Source organism: Bos grunniens, chromosome 22, assembly GCF_055505025.1.
Source record: "Bos grunniens cultivar Pamir isolate PY7600 chromosome 22, Bosgru_T2T1.0, whole genome shotgun sequence".
NCBI classification, from domain to species: domain Eukaryota; kingdom Metazoa; phylum Chordata; class Mammalia; order Artiodactyla; family Bovidae; genus Bos; species Bos grunniens.
This window is the reverse complement of record NC_141186.1, coordinates 54,064,936-54,082,065: the sequence shown is the minus strand read 5'-3', so window position 1 is coordinate 54,082,065 and position 17,130 is coordinate 54,064,936. Positions and strand designations below refer to the sequence as shown.

At 50.1% G+C, this 17,130-nt stretch overlaps 1 protein-coding gene across 1 annotated transcript in view; it reads left to right on the top strand.

Annotated features, from left to right (window-relative positions):
• The window catches only part of LIMD1 (LIM domain containing 1), a 79,113-nt gene that overhangs the window by 28,593 nt on the left and 33,390 nt on the right, over positions 1-17,130 (top strand). Inside the window, exon 2 of the mRNA XM_086368424.1 lies at positions 7,886-7,987. Coding sequence (XP_086224550.1) covers positions 7,886-7,987 — 102 coding nt within the window. The remainder of the gene's footprint in view (positions 1-7,885; positions 7,988-17,130) is intronic.

The window sequence follows — 17,130 nt, the reverse complement described above, 5'->3', positions numbered from 1 at the left end:
GACTCTCTCCAGTTGTGGTGCTGGGGCTTCTCACTGTGGTGGCTTCCCTTGTTGAGGAGCACGGGCTCGCTCTAGGACACAGGCTCAGTAGTTGCTGGGCATGGGCTTAGTTGCTGCATAGCCTATGGGACCTTCCCGGATCAGGGACTGAACCCATGTCTCCTGCATTGCCGGGAGGATTCTTGACCACTGTGCCAACAGTGGGTCTGTGACTCAACCCCTCATTGAGTCCTGTTTCGGGAAAAAAACAAAACTCACTTCTGTTTTGCCTCTATACCCCTAGTGCTCACGCTTCGGGCACCAGATATACGGTTTTTCCCACATCAACCAATTCTCCAGCACCAGCCAGGTGTCCTACAGTTCAGTTCAGTCTGATGCTGGTCGGGGTTAGCACAGCCCTCACTGGGTGAGGACACAGCCCTAACAAGACGTCCCCTCCCACTCTGTCACCTCTGCTTCCCACAGGCCGGCTGCAGATCAGGGCTCCCACCCCCCCGCCCCCCCTCCTTGGGTTTGATAATTTGCTTTAATGGCTCATAGAACTCAGGGAAGCACATTTGCCAGTTTATTATAAAGCGTATGGTAAGAAATATAGTCAAACAGTTGGATGAAGAGATACATAGGGAAAGGCCCCTAGTCGAGGGGCTTCTGCCCCAGGGAGTCAGGGTATGTCGCTCTCCTGGCAGGTATATGTATTCCCCAACCTCAAAGAGCTCTGAACCCTACCTGTTGAGGAGGCTTCGTTACATAGCCACAATTGATTAACTCATTTTTCAGCCCCTCTCTCCTCCCTGGAAGATGGAGGGGTAGAGTTGAAAATTCCAAACTTGGAAGCCTGGCTTGGTCTTTCTGGTGACCAGCACCCAACCAGGAGCCCACCCAGAACCTCCTCAGTAGAACCAAGGATGCTCATTTTGCCCAGACGTTCTGAGAGATTTAGGGGCTCCATGTCTGGAACTGGAATCAAACTGGGGACCTGGGGGCAGGAATTGCACTGTATGTATTGTTATTTCACAAGCGCGAGCCTCTGCTCAGCGCTGGCCCCTTAGTGAGCTCACAGCACAAGACTCGGGGTGACGTTGGTCAGCTCACCCATCAGCATGGGCAGATTCTGGTTTCCCGGCTCCCTGGATGACCATCCCCCGAGGGCAGGGCCAGAGTCAGCTTGCTCACCATCCTGCTGCCAGCATCTGCAGAGAGCCTGGCTCCGAATGAATGGTGGAGAAGCCATGGTGGGTAAATCCTTCAGCTGCAGTGTCCCCAGTGGAAGGGCAGGAGGAACAGAGGGGCTCTGCACTGGGGCGGGGCGGGGGCGGGGGGCCTTGGGATGGAGGCTCTGGGCAGGAGGATGGCCTTGGGTGTATAGGATGGGCCAGAATGGGAGGTGGCCCCGATGGCCAGTGGGCGATCTGGGGCGGAGCTTCCCCTGAGTCTGAATCCCTGAACAGGCTGTGTGTTGGGCAGTGCAGGGGTGGTGATGAAGGAGCCCCCTTTGGGGAGGGGGACTCCACGTGTGTGGCAGGAATAGCTGCGTGACTGCCAACCAGATGGGGATAATGGGACCTTTGAGTTAGAACTGGGGCTCAGATTCCATCTTTCAAACCTGCCAGCAGCGTGACCTTCATCACAGCACTTTTATGGAACTTGGGTTTGAGAAAGGGGTGCACACCCTACATTCACTGAACGAACAAGCCCAGCCTGGGGTCTGGTAGGAACATTGTTTCCTAGAATATGAAATTTACTTCAGTATTTTTTCCCCCTTGCCAAAGGAAGACTGAGTCTATTTCCTGCCCACGAAGTGCTTTGCTATCCATTCACCGCAAGCCACAGGGATGAAACATTTTCCCACCTCCTTGGCTTCTCGGGGGACCTCCTCCGGCCGTGACTGAGCGTTTAGAACACACGTGGCTTCCTTCCTTGCTTTGTATCTGTGCGCGGTGCTCAAGGATGTCGGCAGCTCCAAGGAACGAGAGAGAGTGAGGGGGAGGCTGGAGTCAGTAGGTCCCAGCCTACGGACCAAGAGGAAGCCAGAGAGAGTGTCTCCCCACTGGCTGCAGAAGCAGAGGAAGGCCTGATGTGGAGAGATAACAGAGCAGGAAGCCCAGGGGGGCCTGGGCAGTTGTCAGTGTCCACTGGAAGACGCTGCCATCCGGCCACTCACTTTATGAGCAGGAGCGAGAGGTGGTCTGATTTTATCCCCCAAGCCCGGACCAGCTGAGTTCACGGCATCCTGAGTCAGCTCCATCCCTCTGACTCAGGAGGTGTATCCCGCCTCTCCTCATGGGCGAGCTGTCTTCAAGGGCCCCACGCTCACCACGCGGCCGGGTGGAAGTCTGACCACGCTGTTGAGTCTCAGTGCTCCTCTGCGCTTTGCAGCCGGCATCTCTGTGGGGCTTAAGCACGGAGGCCACGGTGATGAAGAGGGAAGAAGGGATGTGGAGCGTGAGGAGGTTCTGTGTCCGTGAGCAGAACCACACTCACGTTGCTTTGACGTTCCTTCCGGGCTGCTTTGAGCCGGCTTTGGTTGCTGCTGGACAAACCAGCCTTTGTTGCTGTTTGTCAAGATTTAGAGTCTACTTCCAGGGCACTTGGGACGGATGATCTGAAAATCTACCCCAGAATCACCAAATAGTATTATTGATACCTCACCGTGGTCCAGTAATCGCCATTCAAGAGAAAGTTCTCGCCCCATCGCTGTGTTTATACAGCGGCCCCGGAAGTGGTCAGCAGAGGTCCATGCCGTCTGTTTCTATTTGTATGTATGTTTGTTGAGGGCACAAGTGCACCCTGTGAGGGACTGCAGGTGTTCAGAGATGGTAAGACTGAATCTCTGTAAAAGGCGCTCAGGGGATGTGGATACCCCAGGTACAACGGGTGAGGGCCGGGGCAGAGGGGAGGCGGCATGGGCTGTGCGTGGAGCTGCACAGAAATGGATTCAACTCAGTGGTTCTTCATTGCACACTTCCGGGGTCATAGCTAAGGCATGGCCCCATCTTTTTTTGTTGTTGGAGGTTTTGTTTTACTTTTTAAACATTTTTATTTCTTTTTTACTGAAGTATCGTTCATTTATAACATTGTGTTAGTTTCAGATGTGCAACAAAGCAGCTTGATTTTACATGTATGTATAATACAGTGAAAGTCGCTCAATCGTGTCTGACTCTTTGTGACGCCACAGACTATATACAGTCCATGGAGTTCTCCAGGCCAGAGTACTGGAGTGGGTAGCCTTTCCCTCCTCCAGGGGATCTTCCCAACCCAGGGATTGAACCCAGGTCTCCCGAATTGCAGGCGGATTCTCTACTAGCTGAGCCAGTGTATATATTCTTTTTCAGATTATTTTCCATTATAGGTTGTTATAAGATACTGAATGCAGTTCCCTGGGCTGTGTGGTAAATCCTTGTTACCTGTTTTATATACAGTAGTGTGTGCCTGTTAATCTCATAGTCCGGATTCATCCCTCTGCCCTCTTTCCCCTTTGGTAATCATAAGTTTGTTTTCTATCTCTGTGAATCTATTTCTTTTTTGTAAACAAGTTCATTTGTATTACTTTGTAGATTCCACATATAAGTGATATAAAATTTGTCTTTGACTTGCTTCACTTAATTTGGTAATCTCTAGGTCCTTCCGTGTTGCTGCCAGTGGCATTATTTCATCCTTTTTATGGCTGAGTAATATTCCTTGGAAGGAAAGTTATGACCAACCTAGATAGCATATTCAAAAGCAGAGACATTACTTTGCCAACAAAGGTCCGTCTAGTCAAGGCTGTGGTTTTCCCAGTGGTCATATACGGATGTGAGAGTGGGACTGTGAAGAAAGCTGAGTGCCAAAGAATTGTTGCTTTTGAACTGTGGTGTTGGAGAAGACTCTTGAGAGTCCCTTGGACTGCAAGGAGATCCAACCAGTCCATCCTAAAGGAGATCAGTCCGGGGTGTTCTTTGGAAGGAATGATGCTGAAGCTGAAACTCCAATACTTTGGCCACCTCATGCAAAGAGTTCACTCATTGGAAAAGACTCTGATGCTGGGAGGGATTGGAGGCAGGAGGAGAAGGGGATGACAGAGGATGAGATGGCTGGATGGCATCACTGACTTGATGGACATGAGTTTGGGTGAACTCCGGGAGTTGGTGCTGGACAGGGAGGCCTGGCGTGCTGCGATTCATGGGGTCACAAAGAGTTGGACACGACTGAAGTGACTGAGCATGCATGCATGCATATGTATACACACACACACACACACACACACACACACACACACTTCTTCTTTATCCATTCATCTGTTCATGGGCACTTGGATTGCTTCCATGTCCTGGCTATTGTAAATTGAACATTGGAGTGTATGTATCTTTTCAAATTAGCGTTTTTGTCTTTTCCGGATACGTGCCCAGGAGTGGGATTGTTGGATCATGTGGTAATTCTATTTTTAGTTTTTTTAAAGAACCACCAGACTGTGTTCCAGTGGCTGCACCAGCTCACAGTCAATGTGGCCCCCATCTTGAAGGTGCCCCCAGTTCACTAGGATAGACGGGCCAGTGCCCAGGGAGCCAGGAACCTGCCACAGCACAGTAAGCGTGTCCAGTGCCGGGCACACCCACCCCGTTGCTTCCATGTCCGCACACACTCCTGGAGCACGTGCTTCAGTGGCCGGTGCCCGGCTCTCAGCGGCAGCCGCCAGCACTGCTGGTTTCTAGACGGATGAGCCTGCTCTAGCAGCCCCAGAGAGGAGTGGTGCCGGCAGGATCCTGCCCTCATCACTCTTCCTTGCTCGTTGGAGGCAGCGCTGAGTGTGCCAGCAAAGGAATGCAGTTTGCCCAGGATGGGTATTTACTTGGCTGTGTTGGGTCTTGACTGCGCATGTGGGCTATTTAGTCGCGGCATGTGGGATCTAGTTCCCTGACCAAGGGTTGAACCCGGGCCCCTTGCATTGGGACTGTGGAGTCTCAGCCCCGGGCCACCAAGGAAGTTCCAGAATAGATGTAGTCCTTGACTTACTTGAGCAGCCTACGTTGTATATGAAGTAATCAGACAAAAATACACGCTGATGCCTCTGAGTTCCTTGGAGTTTTCAAGTTTATCATGCTGTTGGCGAGGTAAAGAAATACCAGCTGTCCAGTAGTTTCATCCTGCATGTGTGTTTGCACGCACACTCACACACACACACACACGCACACACATACACAGGCAATTTCATAGCCAGTAAGAGAAGATGGAAGGGAAGCACCTTGGGGAACTTGCTGGGGTGTTGGAAATGTTCTGTATCTTATTTTGGGTTTACATTACAAAGGTTACTTGTCAAAACTCATCGGGTGATAGACTTACAGTTTGTGCATTTCACTGTTTGAATTTTATCTTAAAAAGATAACTGTAAGCAAATAATGAACTCTTATTAATGATATTCAGACTGAAGTGTTTGGGATGAAGCGGACTGCTCACTGCACCTTACTGCGAAATGCATCACGAATTGGACTGCAGGGTTGACTGAGGGGCGGGCAGCAAAGTACCAACGATTGTAGAACTGGGGTCATGGGCACATGGGACTCTTTTCCATTTTTTCTTTTCATGCTTGAAAGTTTTCGTAATAAAACGTTGAAACAGAAGAACGACAAATAACCACCACTTGTGATCCCCTAGAGCTGTGCACAGCGAATTCTCTCGGGAGCCGGTTTTCTCAGCTGACACAGGACTGTTCTTACGGACGGCCGCACCTGCTTCCTCAGGGAGCATTGGTGTAGTGGTGTGCGGGTTCTGGACTTATGCGTTCTCTGTGGACTTGTGGGGTTGGAGCGGGTGCGCTTCATTTCATGAAGCCTGTGTCAGCTTGGACTTCCTTTGGAGGTGATGTAGTTTATCAGCTTGGAATGATAAGAACTTTGAAACACAGGACTTTTGGCCCTGTAGGCAGAATGTGGCTGTGAATTTGCAGCCTGAGAACAGCCTGACAGATTGGACAGAGCCACAAAAGGCTGGCTGAGCCCCTGGTTACCCTGCTGAATGCTGGGGGGGTTTTTTTTTGTTTTGTTTTTTGGCTATGGTAGGTCTTTGTCGCTGAGCAGTCTTTCTCTAGTTGCGGTCTGTGGGCTTCTAATTGCGGTAGCGTCTCTTGGTGAGGAGCACCGGCTCTTGGGCACACAGGCTTCATGAGTTGTGGCTCTCGGGCTCTACAGCAAGGCTCAGTAGTTGTGACTCACTGGCTTAGGTGCCCACCTAGCATGTGGGATCTCCTTGGACCACAGATCGAACCCATGTCTCCTGTATTGGCAGGCCGATTCTTTACCACTGAGCCACGAGGGAAGCCTAGAGGACCTTTTTGTATATATTTTAAATTTTGGAAAAACTACATATGTTTATTTGTATTTATATGTAAATTGTATATAAGTATATAATCAGTTTCTCAAAAAATTTTAACACTATACAATACACTTACACAGATCCAGGGGAATTCCCTGGCAGTCCAGTGGTTAGGACTTGGTACTTTTAGTGCCGTGGCCTGGGTTCAATCCCTGGTCAAGGAACTAAGATCCCACAAGCTGCTCAGCGTGGCCAAGAACAAAAACCAGATACAAAATACTTTTTGAGACTAGACTTTTTTCGGCTGTAAAGCAATGTAGGATTTTTTTTTTCTAATACAGAAAATGCAAAGCAGTGAAATCAGTCATAATTTTATAGTTTTGGTGTATTTCTTTCCTGAATCTTTTTAAAAAATTCATACATTATTTACATAATTGTAATTTTTTTTCATTTGACTATAATGAGGGAGTTCTTTGGGAGGGAGACCCCAACACCCCCCTTTATGTGGATTGGTCCACGTAAGAGACCACATAAAGGGAGCAGAGGGTGGGAGTGGGATGCAGGCAGGGAAGCCCAGAGCCCAGGCCAGGAGCTGAGACCCAGCGGCCAGGGTGGGGGCAGGAAGGAGCACTGGTCGTACAGTCTGACGGACCTAGGGTTTGGGGGCCTGATTGCTCTTTGTAAAAAGTGAGGTTAGTGAGTTCCCTGTTGGTGGTTCCCATTGAGACTTAAAGGAAATAATTTGAAGTTGACCAGCCTGCATACTGGGCTTCCCTCATAGCTCAGTTGGTAAAGAATCTGCCTGCAATGCAGGAGACCCCGGTTCGATTCCTGGGTTGGGAAGATTCACTGGAGAAGGGATAGGCTACCCACTCCAGTATTCTTGGGCTTCCCTTGTGGCTCAGCTGGTAAAGAATCTGCCTGCAATGCAGGAGACCTGGGTTCGATCCTGGGTTGGGAAGATCCCCTGGAGAAGGGAAAGGCTACCCACTCCCGTATTCTGGCCTGGAGAATTCCATGGACAGAGGAGCCGTGGGGTCGCAAAGAGTCCGACACGACTGAGCGACTTTCACTCAGCCTGCACGTTTGGCCTGTTTTAATCACGGTGCAGCATTGGACGTTGTCTTGTAACGGTGGGAGCCTTTTTAAAGTTAATACTCATTTTTTGGCTGCACCAGGTCTTAGTTGGTGCAGGTGGGATCTAGTTCCCTGACCAGGGACTGAACCCGGGTTCCCCTGCATTGGGAGTGAGGACTTTTAGCCACCAGGCCACCAGGGAAGTCCCCGGTGAGAGCCTTTGAAAGCTTTGGGCAAGGAAGAAGATGGAAGAAGTGGAGGTTTTCTGAGCATTAACACGCTGCTGTGGAGGGAGCGTGGACACGAGCCCGGGGCTGTTTCCTGCAGTGGAAAGGACTGACAGTTGAGAGACTGATGGAGGGAGAGAGCGAGAGAGAGAGACATTCTAGAGGAGTGACCCCCAGGATTCGGGGATGGGCTGGTTGTGGGGAGGGCTGGGTATCTTGCTTTTGTCCATTGATTTTTATTGACTCACATTACAGTGCTTCTCTCCCCACTCACTGCTGTGTTCTTTCCCTTGCAGGAGCCTGTGTGAAATGCAGCAAGGGGGTGTTTGGGGCCGGCCAGGCCTGCCAGGCCATGGGGAACCTCTACCACGACGCGTGCTTCACCTGTGCGGCCTGCAGTAAGTGTGTGTGTGTGTGTGTGTGTGTGTGTGTGTGTGTGTGTGTGGAGGGGTGGGGGGCCCAGGGTGAGGAACGGGAGGAGTGAGGAAAGGAGGAGATGGAAGAGCATCCTTCCAGGAGACACGTGGCCCATGTCCCTGCGTGGTCCTGCGGGAAGGCAGGACAGCGTCCTCTAGAAGAGGGGCTGGTACTGTTAGCTTAAGGCCCATCAGAGTACCAGGCACTGCCTGGCGCGCACTCTGGTGTAGCTGAGCGATCCCTAATAACATCAGAGGTCTCAGAAGAGTCGGGAGGAGAGCGCTGGGATTCACTGTTGTCTGCCCTCTTGTCATTTATCTCCCTCACTGTGGGGACCAGCCAACCAAAAGGTGATTCAGCAGTTACCCCAGTGTGAAGCGGGGTCCCTTCTTAGCTCTTTTGCCCTGATCTTTCATCTGGAGGCTGCTGTTTGAGTGAAGAGTGTGGGTGTGTGTGTGAATGCACGCCACACACGAGTGGGTTCCTCTTAGCAATATGTGTGGGTGCCTCTTAGCAACACCTCTGGGTATTTTTGTATTGCTTTGCGGACGTTATGCCTAAAACATCAAATCAAGAGACCAGGCCTGTGCTCAGCTCAGACTGCTCATTGAACGAATGGCAAACACAGTGGAAGATTCTAACACATTGGAGGTTGTTTGTTAAGTCTGACCAAGTCATGAATTACGCTTGTTTCATGCTATCTACCAAAGATTAATTTTGAGGAGCGTTTTTGAAAAATGTTCCGCCAACATTCTCCAGTTTTGCCCTGAGGCTGACAGCCGTCAGTTAAAAGAAAACATTACAACAAAGCCCAAAGAGTGTCTAGGACAAAGGGGTCCTTAGTCCTGACTTTTCATTAGAATCACCGGGGTGGTGTTGGGGACGTGGAGAGATTTTGAAAGCTAGTGATGCTATGGCCTTTCCCTGGCCAGCACAATCGGAAGCTCTAGGTCTGGGGTTTCTAGAGTGGGGCGTGAGAGATTTATTAGCTCCTCAGGTGACTCCCAGACATGGCCAGACTGAGCCCCTGGGATTCGTGCCCGGCTCCTCATTTTAGGAGCCTCCAGAAATGGGAGGGTCTTTGTCACCTGATTGTGGCACAGCCCTTGCAAGCCTCGGGGCTCCCAGTCTGACGTTCCCTGGGTTGGCATGGGCCTGCCATGTCTTGACGACACAGCCCTGGTTCCCAGCCTCAGGCTTCATCCTCACTTAGGTTTTCCATAAAACACGTGCCTAAGAGTTTCCACCTTGATCAGTATTCACCTTTGTAGGGAAAATTGTGAAAGACTTTGAGATGGATTGGGCTTCCTCGGCAGCTCAGCTGGTAAAGAATCTGGCTGCAATGCAGGAGACCTGGGTGTGATCCCTGGGTCAGGACGATTCCCTGGAAACGGGAAAGGCTATCCTCTCCAGTATTCTGGCCTGGAGAATTCCGTGGACTGTATAGTCCATAGGGTGGCAAAGAGTCGGACACGACTGAGCGACTTTCACTTCACTTCACTTGAGATGGATTACCCATCTCCTAGCATCCGCAGTGGGAATGTAGGACTCCCCTGGTTATCAGATTCCCTGGGTCTCTGGGCCTTTCCTTGCCTTTGAGCCGTAAGTTGTAAAATCTTGATGGCAAAGCCTGTGGTTCTTGTCCACAGCTCTGCAAACTGTGTCTGGTGGCGACTGACCAGTTTCGGCATCTGTTAAGCAATTTACGTCAGCATTTCTGATGGCCGCATCTAGATGGTTCTTCCCTGTCTCCCAGGTGTAACACCTTATCGTGTGTGCGTGCTCACTGAGTCATGTCTGACTCTTCGAGACCCCAGAGGCTGTAGCCCACCAGGCTCCTCTGTCCATGGAATTTTCCAGGCAAGAATACTAGAGTGGGTTGCCATTTCCTTCTCCAGGGGATCTTCCCACCCCAGGGATTGAACCCACATCTGTTACATCTCCTGCATTGGCAGGCACATTCTTTACCGCTGAGCCACCTGGGAAGCCAATCACATCTTATTGGTCTCTCATTAATTGATGAATTAAATAAAATTTTTGACCTGTGTTGTTGTCTTATTTTTAAAGAGTTGTGATCATGCCTTCTTTTAAAAATGATCTCAGACTCTTGGCTCCTGCCACTGTTTCTTGATATTTGCTCTATCTTCCAGGAAAAGAGAAAATAAATATTGAGCAGAGGCTGTGTTTATACCTCAAGCAATTACCATTTGAACTAGAAAGTCCTTGGGGGCCAAAGGCTATTGTTGAGTCCATTGGTTCCGCCAGTGGCCGCTTGACTAGCTGGCAGTTCCTCAATCAGTTTATTTTGAAATGAAGGCAGGTACGCACACTTGAGACGACAGCTGCTTTGGGATTGTGCTTGCTCTCGCATTTAAGGCCCTGTGGTCTGTCTCTGTTTTATTGCTTCCTACTTTCTTATTACAGTCTGACTGAATTTCTCCCTTCCACATTCGCCCCTGTAAACCCCTCTCCACACCCACTGCAGGCATTTAAATTCAGTCCTGCCTTTAGCACCCGCCCCAGTGCCTCCTCCCCCAGGAAGCCTTCCTTGTTTTCTGAGCAGGAAGGAGCCTTTTCTCCTGAACTAGGCACACCCTGCCTTCTCACATAAACCATGAACCACTCTCTCTGCAGTTCCAGTGCCAGCAAACCAGGCCTCAGGACAGAGTGTGGTGGCACTCCTGTTGTGGGTAAACACGCGGCTTCCTCCCCACTTGCAGGGGGCGGTTGGAGACCCAGGCACGTGCCTGAGCAGCTTCTCGTGGACGCCAGCAGTGGTTAACTTTGTTCAGTTAACTTGCTGCTGCCGGTGAATGCTTTCAGCGGAAGGTGGTGCCAGGGTGTCCCGCATCCTGGCTCTGCGGGTCTTCGAGTGTGTTTCCATGAGCCTTGGCGTGTGGACGCAGCACAGCAGGGGCCAGGCTCATCCGCTCCATCCCTGACTTTGTTGGTGGAAGAGAAAAATGGGGTCAGAGAGGGGAAGGGCCTCTCTCGAGGCTGAAAACTGAGCGTTTGAGCTGAATCCATGGCTTCTAAATCTAGATTAGGTTAGCCTTGAACATGTGTTTGGTTGGTTAAAGTGTATGTGATAAGTGTGTTTTTTTCCATACTTGTGTGTGTGTTTGTTTCCTCATTTAATTTATGAAAATAATCTGGCTTGAAACACCATTGTGATGTGTTTCTGTAGGTACACACACATGCGTGCACACACCTGCACTCTCACACACTCGCTTCTTGGGTCTTGTTGATACTTTATCGAAACATAATGCTGGCATCTTGTTGAGCTCTCACGCACTTACAAGGCAAGGCCAAGGCCTGATAGATTTGACCATTAGAGATAAAACGAGCTACTTCTAGGTTCAGACAATTTATTCCCTTCGTGAGCAACAGAAAGGGCCTGTCAGAGGGGCCTCTATCCCTCTCGCACACCCCGGAGAGGACGACACTGAGACAGAAGGGCCAGTGGCTGCCGTGTGAGTTCTGGGGTGCTCAGCAGCCAGTCCTGGACAAGCTGCCTGGTCATGTGGTCCATAGCCGCCTTCCTATCCCAAGGTGTCTACACGCAGACAAACCTCTTGCCTCTGGATGGTGGAAGTTCCCCATCTGCCAACAGGCAACAATGTCTAGTTCATTTTTAGTGTGGGAACAACATGACAGCCACAAAAAGTTTCAAAGACAGAAACCCGTCTTGTTATCATTCTCTAACAGGTATTTTCCCTTCTAGATTTTGTCCACATTTATACGCATTTTTTAGAGTTGTCTTGTACACCGATATTGCATCCTTTCCGATTTAACGTTGTAGCATACATTCACCCATGTCTCTGTCATCTTTGTAATAACAGTGATAATTTTGTTAGTTACACTGTTACATTCGTTACGTTAGTGGTCATTTTACTAGTTTTAAAATAAATCGTTTTATGTTTAATAATTTTAATAGTTACATGGTTGTCAGCTGAGCCGTTCGACAGTTTGATGGCACAGGGCATGTCTGGGGTTTCTTGTTGGTTTAATTTGTATTGGAGTAGCGTTGCTTTGCACACCAATGAGTCAGCCACACACGCGCACATTACACATGGCTCCAGCAAGTGTCTCTGTGCCTGTGTGTTTTTCTCCCTCTAGTGAGTCGTTTCCTTGGAGTTGGTTCCCAGAAGCAAGCCTTCAGGGCACGAGGCGTGGGCGTTTATGTGGTTTGTTAAAGTTCTTTCTTAACAGGCTCCTCCAGCGGTGGGTATGTTTGGTTGCCATGGAGATGTGTGCAGTGGGTCTCCCTCTCCCGCAACGGGCTCTGCCCACCCAAGCTGGATGCTCTCAGGAGCTGTGGGCACAGTTGGGTGGAGGGAGGGCACGGCCTTGGCCGGCAGCCACATGCCGCGTGTCTGGACACCTTGTGTCAAGTGGCCAGTCCGAGGAGAAGCTGGCGCCTGTGTGGGGCTCGAGAGAGGCTGAACAAGAAGGAAGAAAAAGTTTGCTGGGCTTGTGGAGTCAAGTGAAGTCTCCTTGGCACCTTCCAGAAGAAACTATGAGGCAGAGAGAAGTCCAGACTCTGTGTCCTCACCCCAGGCTGTTTTAGGTCCAGAAAGTAAGCTTTTGTTCATCTTGTAAAGACTAAATAAATTCCACCCTGGAATCATGGGTGAAACCAGTTTCCTGGTTCACAGCCCCTACTATTTTTCAGTAGGGATTTTGTGTGGATTAGAAAATAATGGACTAGATAAGAGATGCTCCTGTCCAGAAGCCCATGGACCATGAGGGTGCCCTGGTCTTGGGGGCAGGCAGTGCCAAGGCCAATGAGGAATATGCCCAGCGTGGGCCTGAGCTCAGAGGAGGGCGGATGGGGTCCCCTCCCGGGACAGGGCTGAGGTGTGCAGGTCATGGCCAGAGCAGGTGACTGAGTGTTGTGTTCCTGGACGGAGGCATGCATTGTGATCTGCCAACCGTCCCTGAGGGAAGATACACAGCAAAACTAAGAATGTGTGCCACTGCCCATCCCACCTGCCCAAACCCAAACGTCCATGCTTGCTGAAGGTAGTGAAGGGGTTGTTTGGTGAGATCTCACACCTTTATTTAGACCCCGCCTGGGAAAGTGGCTTCCCAGGCGGCTCAGTGGTAAAGAATCTGCCTGCCAATGCAGGAGACTAGGGTTCGACCCTGGGTCAGGTAGATCCATTGGAGAAGGGAATGGCAACCCACTCCAGTATACTTGCCTGGAGAATCCGCATGGACAGAGGAGCCTGGTGGGCTCCAGTCCACAGGGTTGCAAAGATTCAGACGTGACTTGTCAACTAAACATCTGGGGAACTCTATCTATAGAGTTAGAGTCTATAGAGTCATCATCTATAGGCTAGAGTCTGAACTGAGGACACTAGAAAGTGCCAATCCATTCCTTTGAGTAAATGAAACAACTAGAAATAAGCCCAGATTTGTGGGACAGAGGTTCTTAGTGAATAAATCAGAGACTGATGATTTATCCACCAGGAAGGTCACAGCTAAAGTACCAGAAGGTCCTTGGAGGGTGTTTCGTTTCTGTTAGTCATATCCAACTCTTTGCAACCCCATGGACTGCAGTATGCCAGGCTTCCCTGTCCTTCACTAGCTCCCAGAGTGTGCTCAAACTCATATCTGTCGAGTCAGTGATACTATCTAACCATCTCAGCCTCTGTAGACCCCCTTCTCCTCCTGCCCTTAATGTTTCCCAGCATCAGGGTTTTTTCTAATGAGTCAGCTCTTTGAATCAGAGGGCCAAAGCACTGGAGTTTCAGCTTCAGCATCAGTCCTTCCAATGAATATTCAGGGTTGATTTCCTTTAGGATTGACTGGTTTGATCTCCTTGCTGTCCAAGGGACTCTCAAGAGTTTTCTCTAGCACCACAGTTCAAAAGTATCAATTCTTCAGTGCTCAGCCTTCTTTATGGTCCAACTCTCACATCTGCACATGACTCTTGGAAAAACCATAGCTTTGACTAGACAGACCTTTGTTGGCAAAGTGATGTTTCGTTGACTTTGTATATGCCGCCTCACCAACCCAGCTTTCGGAGATGTCCAGACTCTGAAATAGTCGAGCCTGAATTAGGGAGGTCTCTCTTTAACTCATGGCAGGCCTGCTTTCTTAAGAGTCATCTCAGTATTTATAAGTAATTCACAGGTAAGCTTTCTAGCTTACTGTCGGCCTGCCCCTGCCCCAAGCCCTCCACCTGCTCACTGAATCAGCGTATCAACCCCGAGTGAGTTCAGCATTGTTATTACTCTCATTTCACGGATGAGCAGAGGCTTGGAAAGTTGAGTTTCCTTCTGGTTCGTTATATTGATGTTAAATAACCTGGTTGACAATGGAAACCAGGACCGTGTGGACGCACAGCCCTTGATCGCAGCCACTGTATCTAATGAGCTCTGCTTAGAGAGACACGGGGTCTCGCCGTGACATCTCAGGTTCAGTTCCACCTGGGTGCTGTGTGACAGCAAAGATTGGGTTCGGGGATATTTTCAGTGTGTGAATGCAGAGGAGTGGCCTGGTACTTGGAATAGGGGAGTCAGAATTCGGTAGCGGGTGTGATGCACCCATAGGAGAGGAATGGATTAAGGGCTTTCATTAGAGGTCTGTTCCTCCTTAGGCCCTTTGATCCCTGAGTTTTCTGAGCTGCTGAGTCATTCCCAATATTTCTCATCACATTCAGCATTGGCGCGTGAGCTGAATGAGTCAGCTGGATCTCGGGGAAAAGCTGAAGATCAAGAATGTGAGAAAGGGAGAGTGGGCAGATAACAAAGGGAGCCAGTGGGCGAGGGCAGAATCAGGAAACCACCAAAATAGACAGAGCTGAACAAAGGGCTGCAGGGGTCAGAGGAGAGGCTTTTACTTTGCGCGTCGTCACAGAGTCACGTGTCCCTCTCCAGCAAATCCCCTTCTGCTGCATGCAGCAGAATTGGGAGCAGGCTTGGTTTCCCAGAGCAGACTCTGTTGCTGCCTTCCGAGGCCATGATGTCCTCGACAGCGGGAAGGCGTCAGCTTCTTTGTGCCTGGGACACGAAAGGAGTCTGGGACTTCTAAGCCACGTTGTGAGGGTAACTCCAGTGCGACCTGTGTCATTAATTGCCACATCCGCATTACAAGCACCTGATACTTGCACACGCATGGTTGGGGTGGAAATCTGCACCCGTTCCCTCAGTAAAACCAGACCAAAGGTGAGCCCTGGTGGTACCCAGGGTCTCCTCAACTCTAAAAGCAGAGTGTAGGATGCTCTGACACGCAGCGGGGCTCACTGCATCCTAATTAACACACAGTGTTGCAGTGAGTGCCAGAATCCCGGGGAGTGAGAGCTTTTACAGAAAACTGAGCTTTATGCTTCCATCACAATCACTGCTTGGGTCTCCTTGGTGATCTCATCCTGCTAACAGCATCTCCTCTCTCTCAAATATTCCATCTCTCAAATGTTCTTTTATACTTCTGTCCCCCACTCTGGCCCTGTGATGGTTAATTTTATGTGTCAACTTGACTGGGCCACTGGGCGCCCAGATTTTGGCCTAACGATAGTACCGGGATGACAGACCCGTGTGAGTATGCGTGCGTGCTAAGTCGCTTCAGTCGTGTCCACTCTTTGCGGCCCTATGGACCATAGGCTGCCAGGCTGCTCTGTCTGCAGGATTCTCCAGAACTGACATTATTTGTTTTGTTTTGGGGGTTATGGGTGATTTTCTTCTCCCACGTGTATTTTTTTTTTTTTTTACAGTGTGACTATATTGCCCTTGTGATGTATAAAGTGCTAAAAACAATAAACGTACTGATTGTTTCTTACTGATAAGTGAACTATGGTTTGGGGAGTAGAGACTTGCAGTGTCCAGTATGGTAGTCAGCAGCTACATGTGGCTATTTAAATGGAAACTGCGTTAATTAAAATGAAATAAAGGTTTTAATCCCTCAGTCACGCTAGCCGCATTTCAAGTGCTCAGAAGTCATCCCGGCGCTTGCTTTTATGTTCTGTTTCTCCCATTTAGGAGTATGTCTCACGCTCCTTCCTCATCGCCCTGTGGTCTTCTGAAGCATCTGCCGCATACGATTCTGTTGACTTGATGTTTCAAAGCTAGTGTGACCTTCCTGCCAGTTAAAGTTTAAAGGGGAAGAGAACCCTCACCACGGGGGCCAGGCGTGGATCCTGTGGTTGGCTTTTCAAGGCACCGCTGGGGCCCCGGCCAGCCTGGGAGTCTGGCAGATCCAATGCCTGGGCAGAGAGTTTGGGCAGCAGTGGCCACCACTGGGGGGTTTGGTTGTCTGGGTCCCCCACGGGGGGAAGACCCTCTCTGTTCCCCCTAACCGCCTCAGGTCCTGTCGGCTGCCCTGCCCAGCCCCATCCACACAGCTGGCCTCTGAGCACAGCTGCGAGGGGACCATTCCCCAGCTCAGCCACTTCTTCTCATAACATCATAGTCTGATTCCTTTACTTGATGCTGAGCACATTGCTCCACGTGGTTCCAGCCCCTTTCTCATCCGCTCTGTTGCCACCATCTCCTCCACCCCATGTCCCTGGGAACCACCAGCCGCACTGAACGTCACCCACCCCTTTCCTACCCCTGTGTCTCCCGCTTCATCCCCACAGGTGCTCATCGCTCTCTGAGCGGTGTCCTCCACTGCAGTCTCTGTGTGGCCCCTCGGGTACAGGCATCCTGTCCATCTCAGGAGCACCATACCTGTGTTGGGTGTGAGGAAATATGATTAGATTGAAACTGTTTGCAGGGTCTGTGCCTCCCCCTCTGAGGTTGGTTTTGGGAGAACGGGGACAGTGTTTAACTGATCTTGATTCTTCCCTTGATCTGCCACCTTTACTATAAGGCAGAGCATACAGTTAGCACTGAGGGAATATCGGGGGGCATAACGGTGGCACTTAGCCCTGCTCCCCACCCCCATCCCTCTAGCCCTAAGCAACCTCTCCTCTATAGAGCTGCCTATTCTGGATGTTCCATATCAATAGATTCGTAGGTATGTGGTCTTTTGTAACTAGCTTCTTTTGCTAATACTTAGCATCACATTAGCCAGAGTCAACTACGCTGTGGTGTGTATCAGAACTTCATCACTCTTCGTGGCTGAATAATAGCCCATTGTACAGATGGACTGCATTTTGTCCATTCATCAGTCAGTG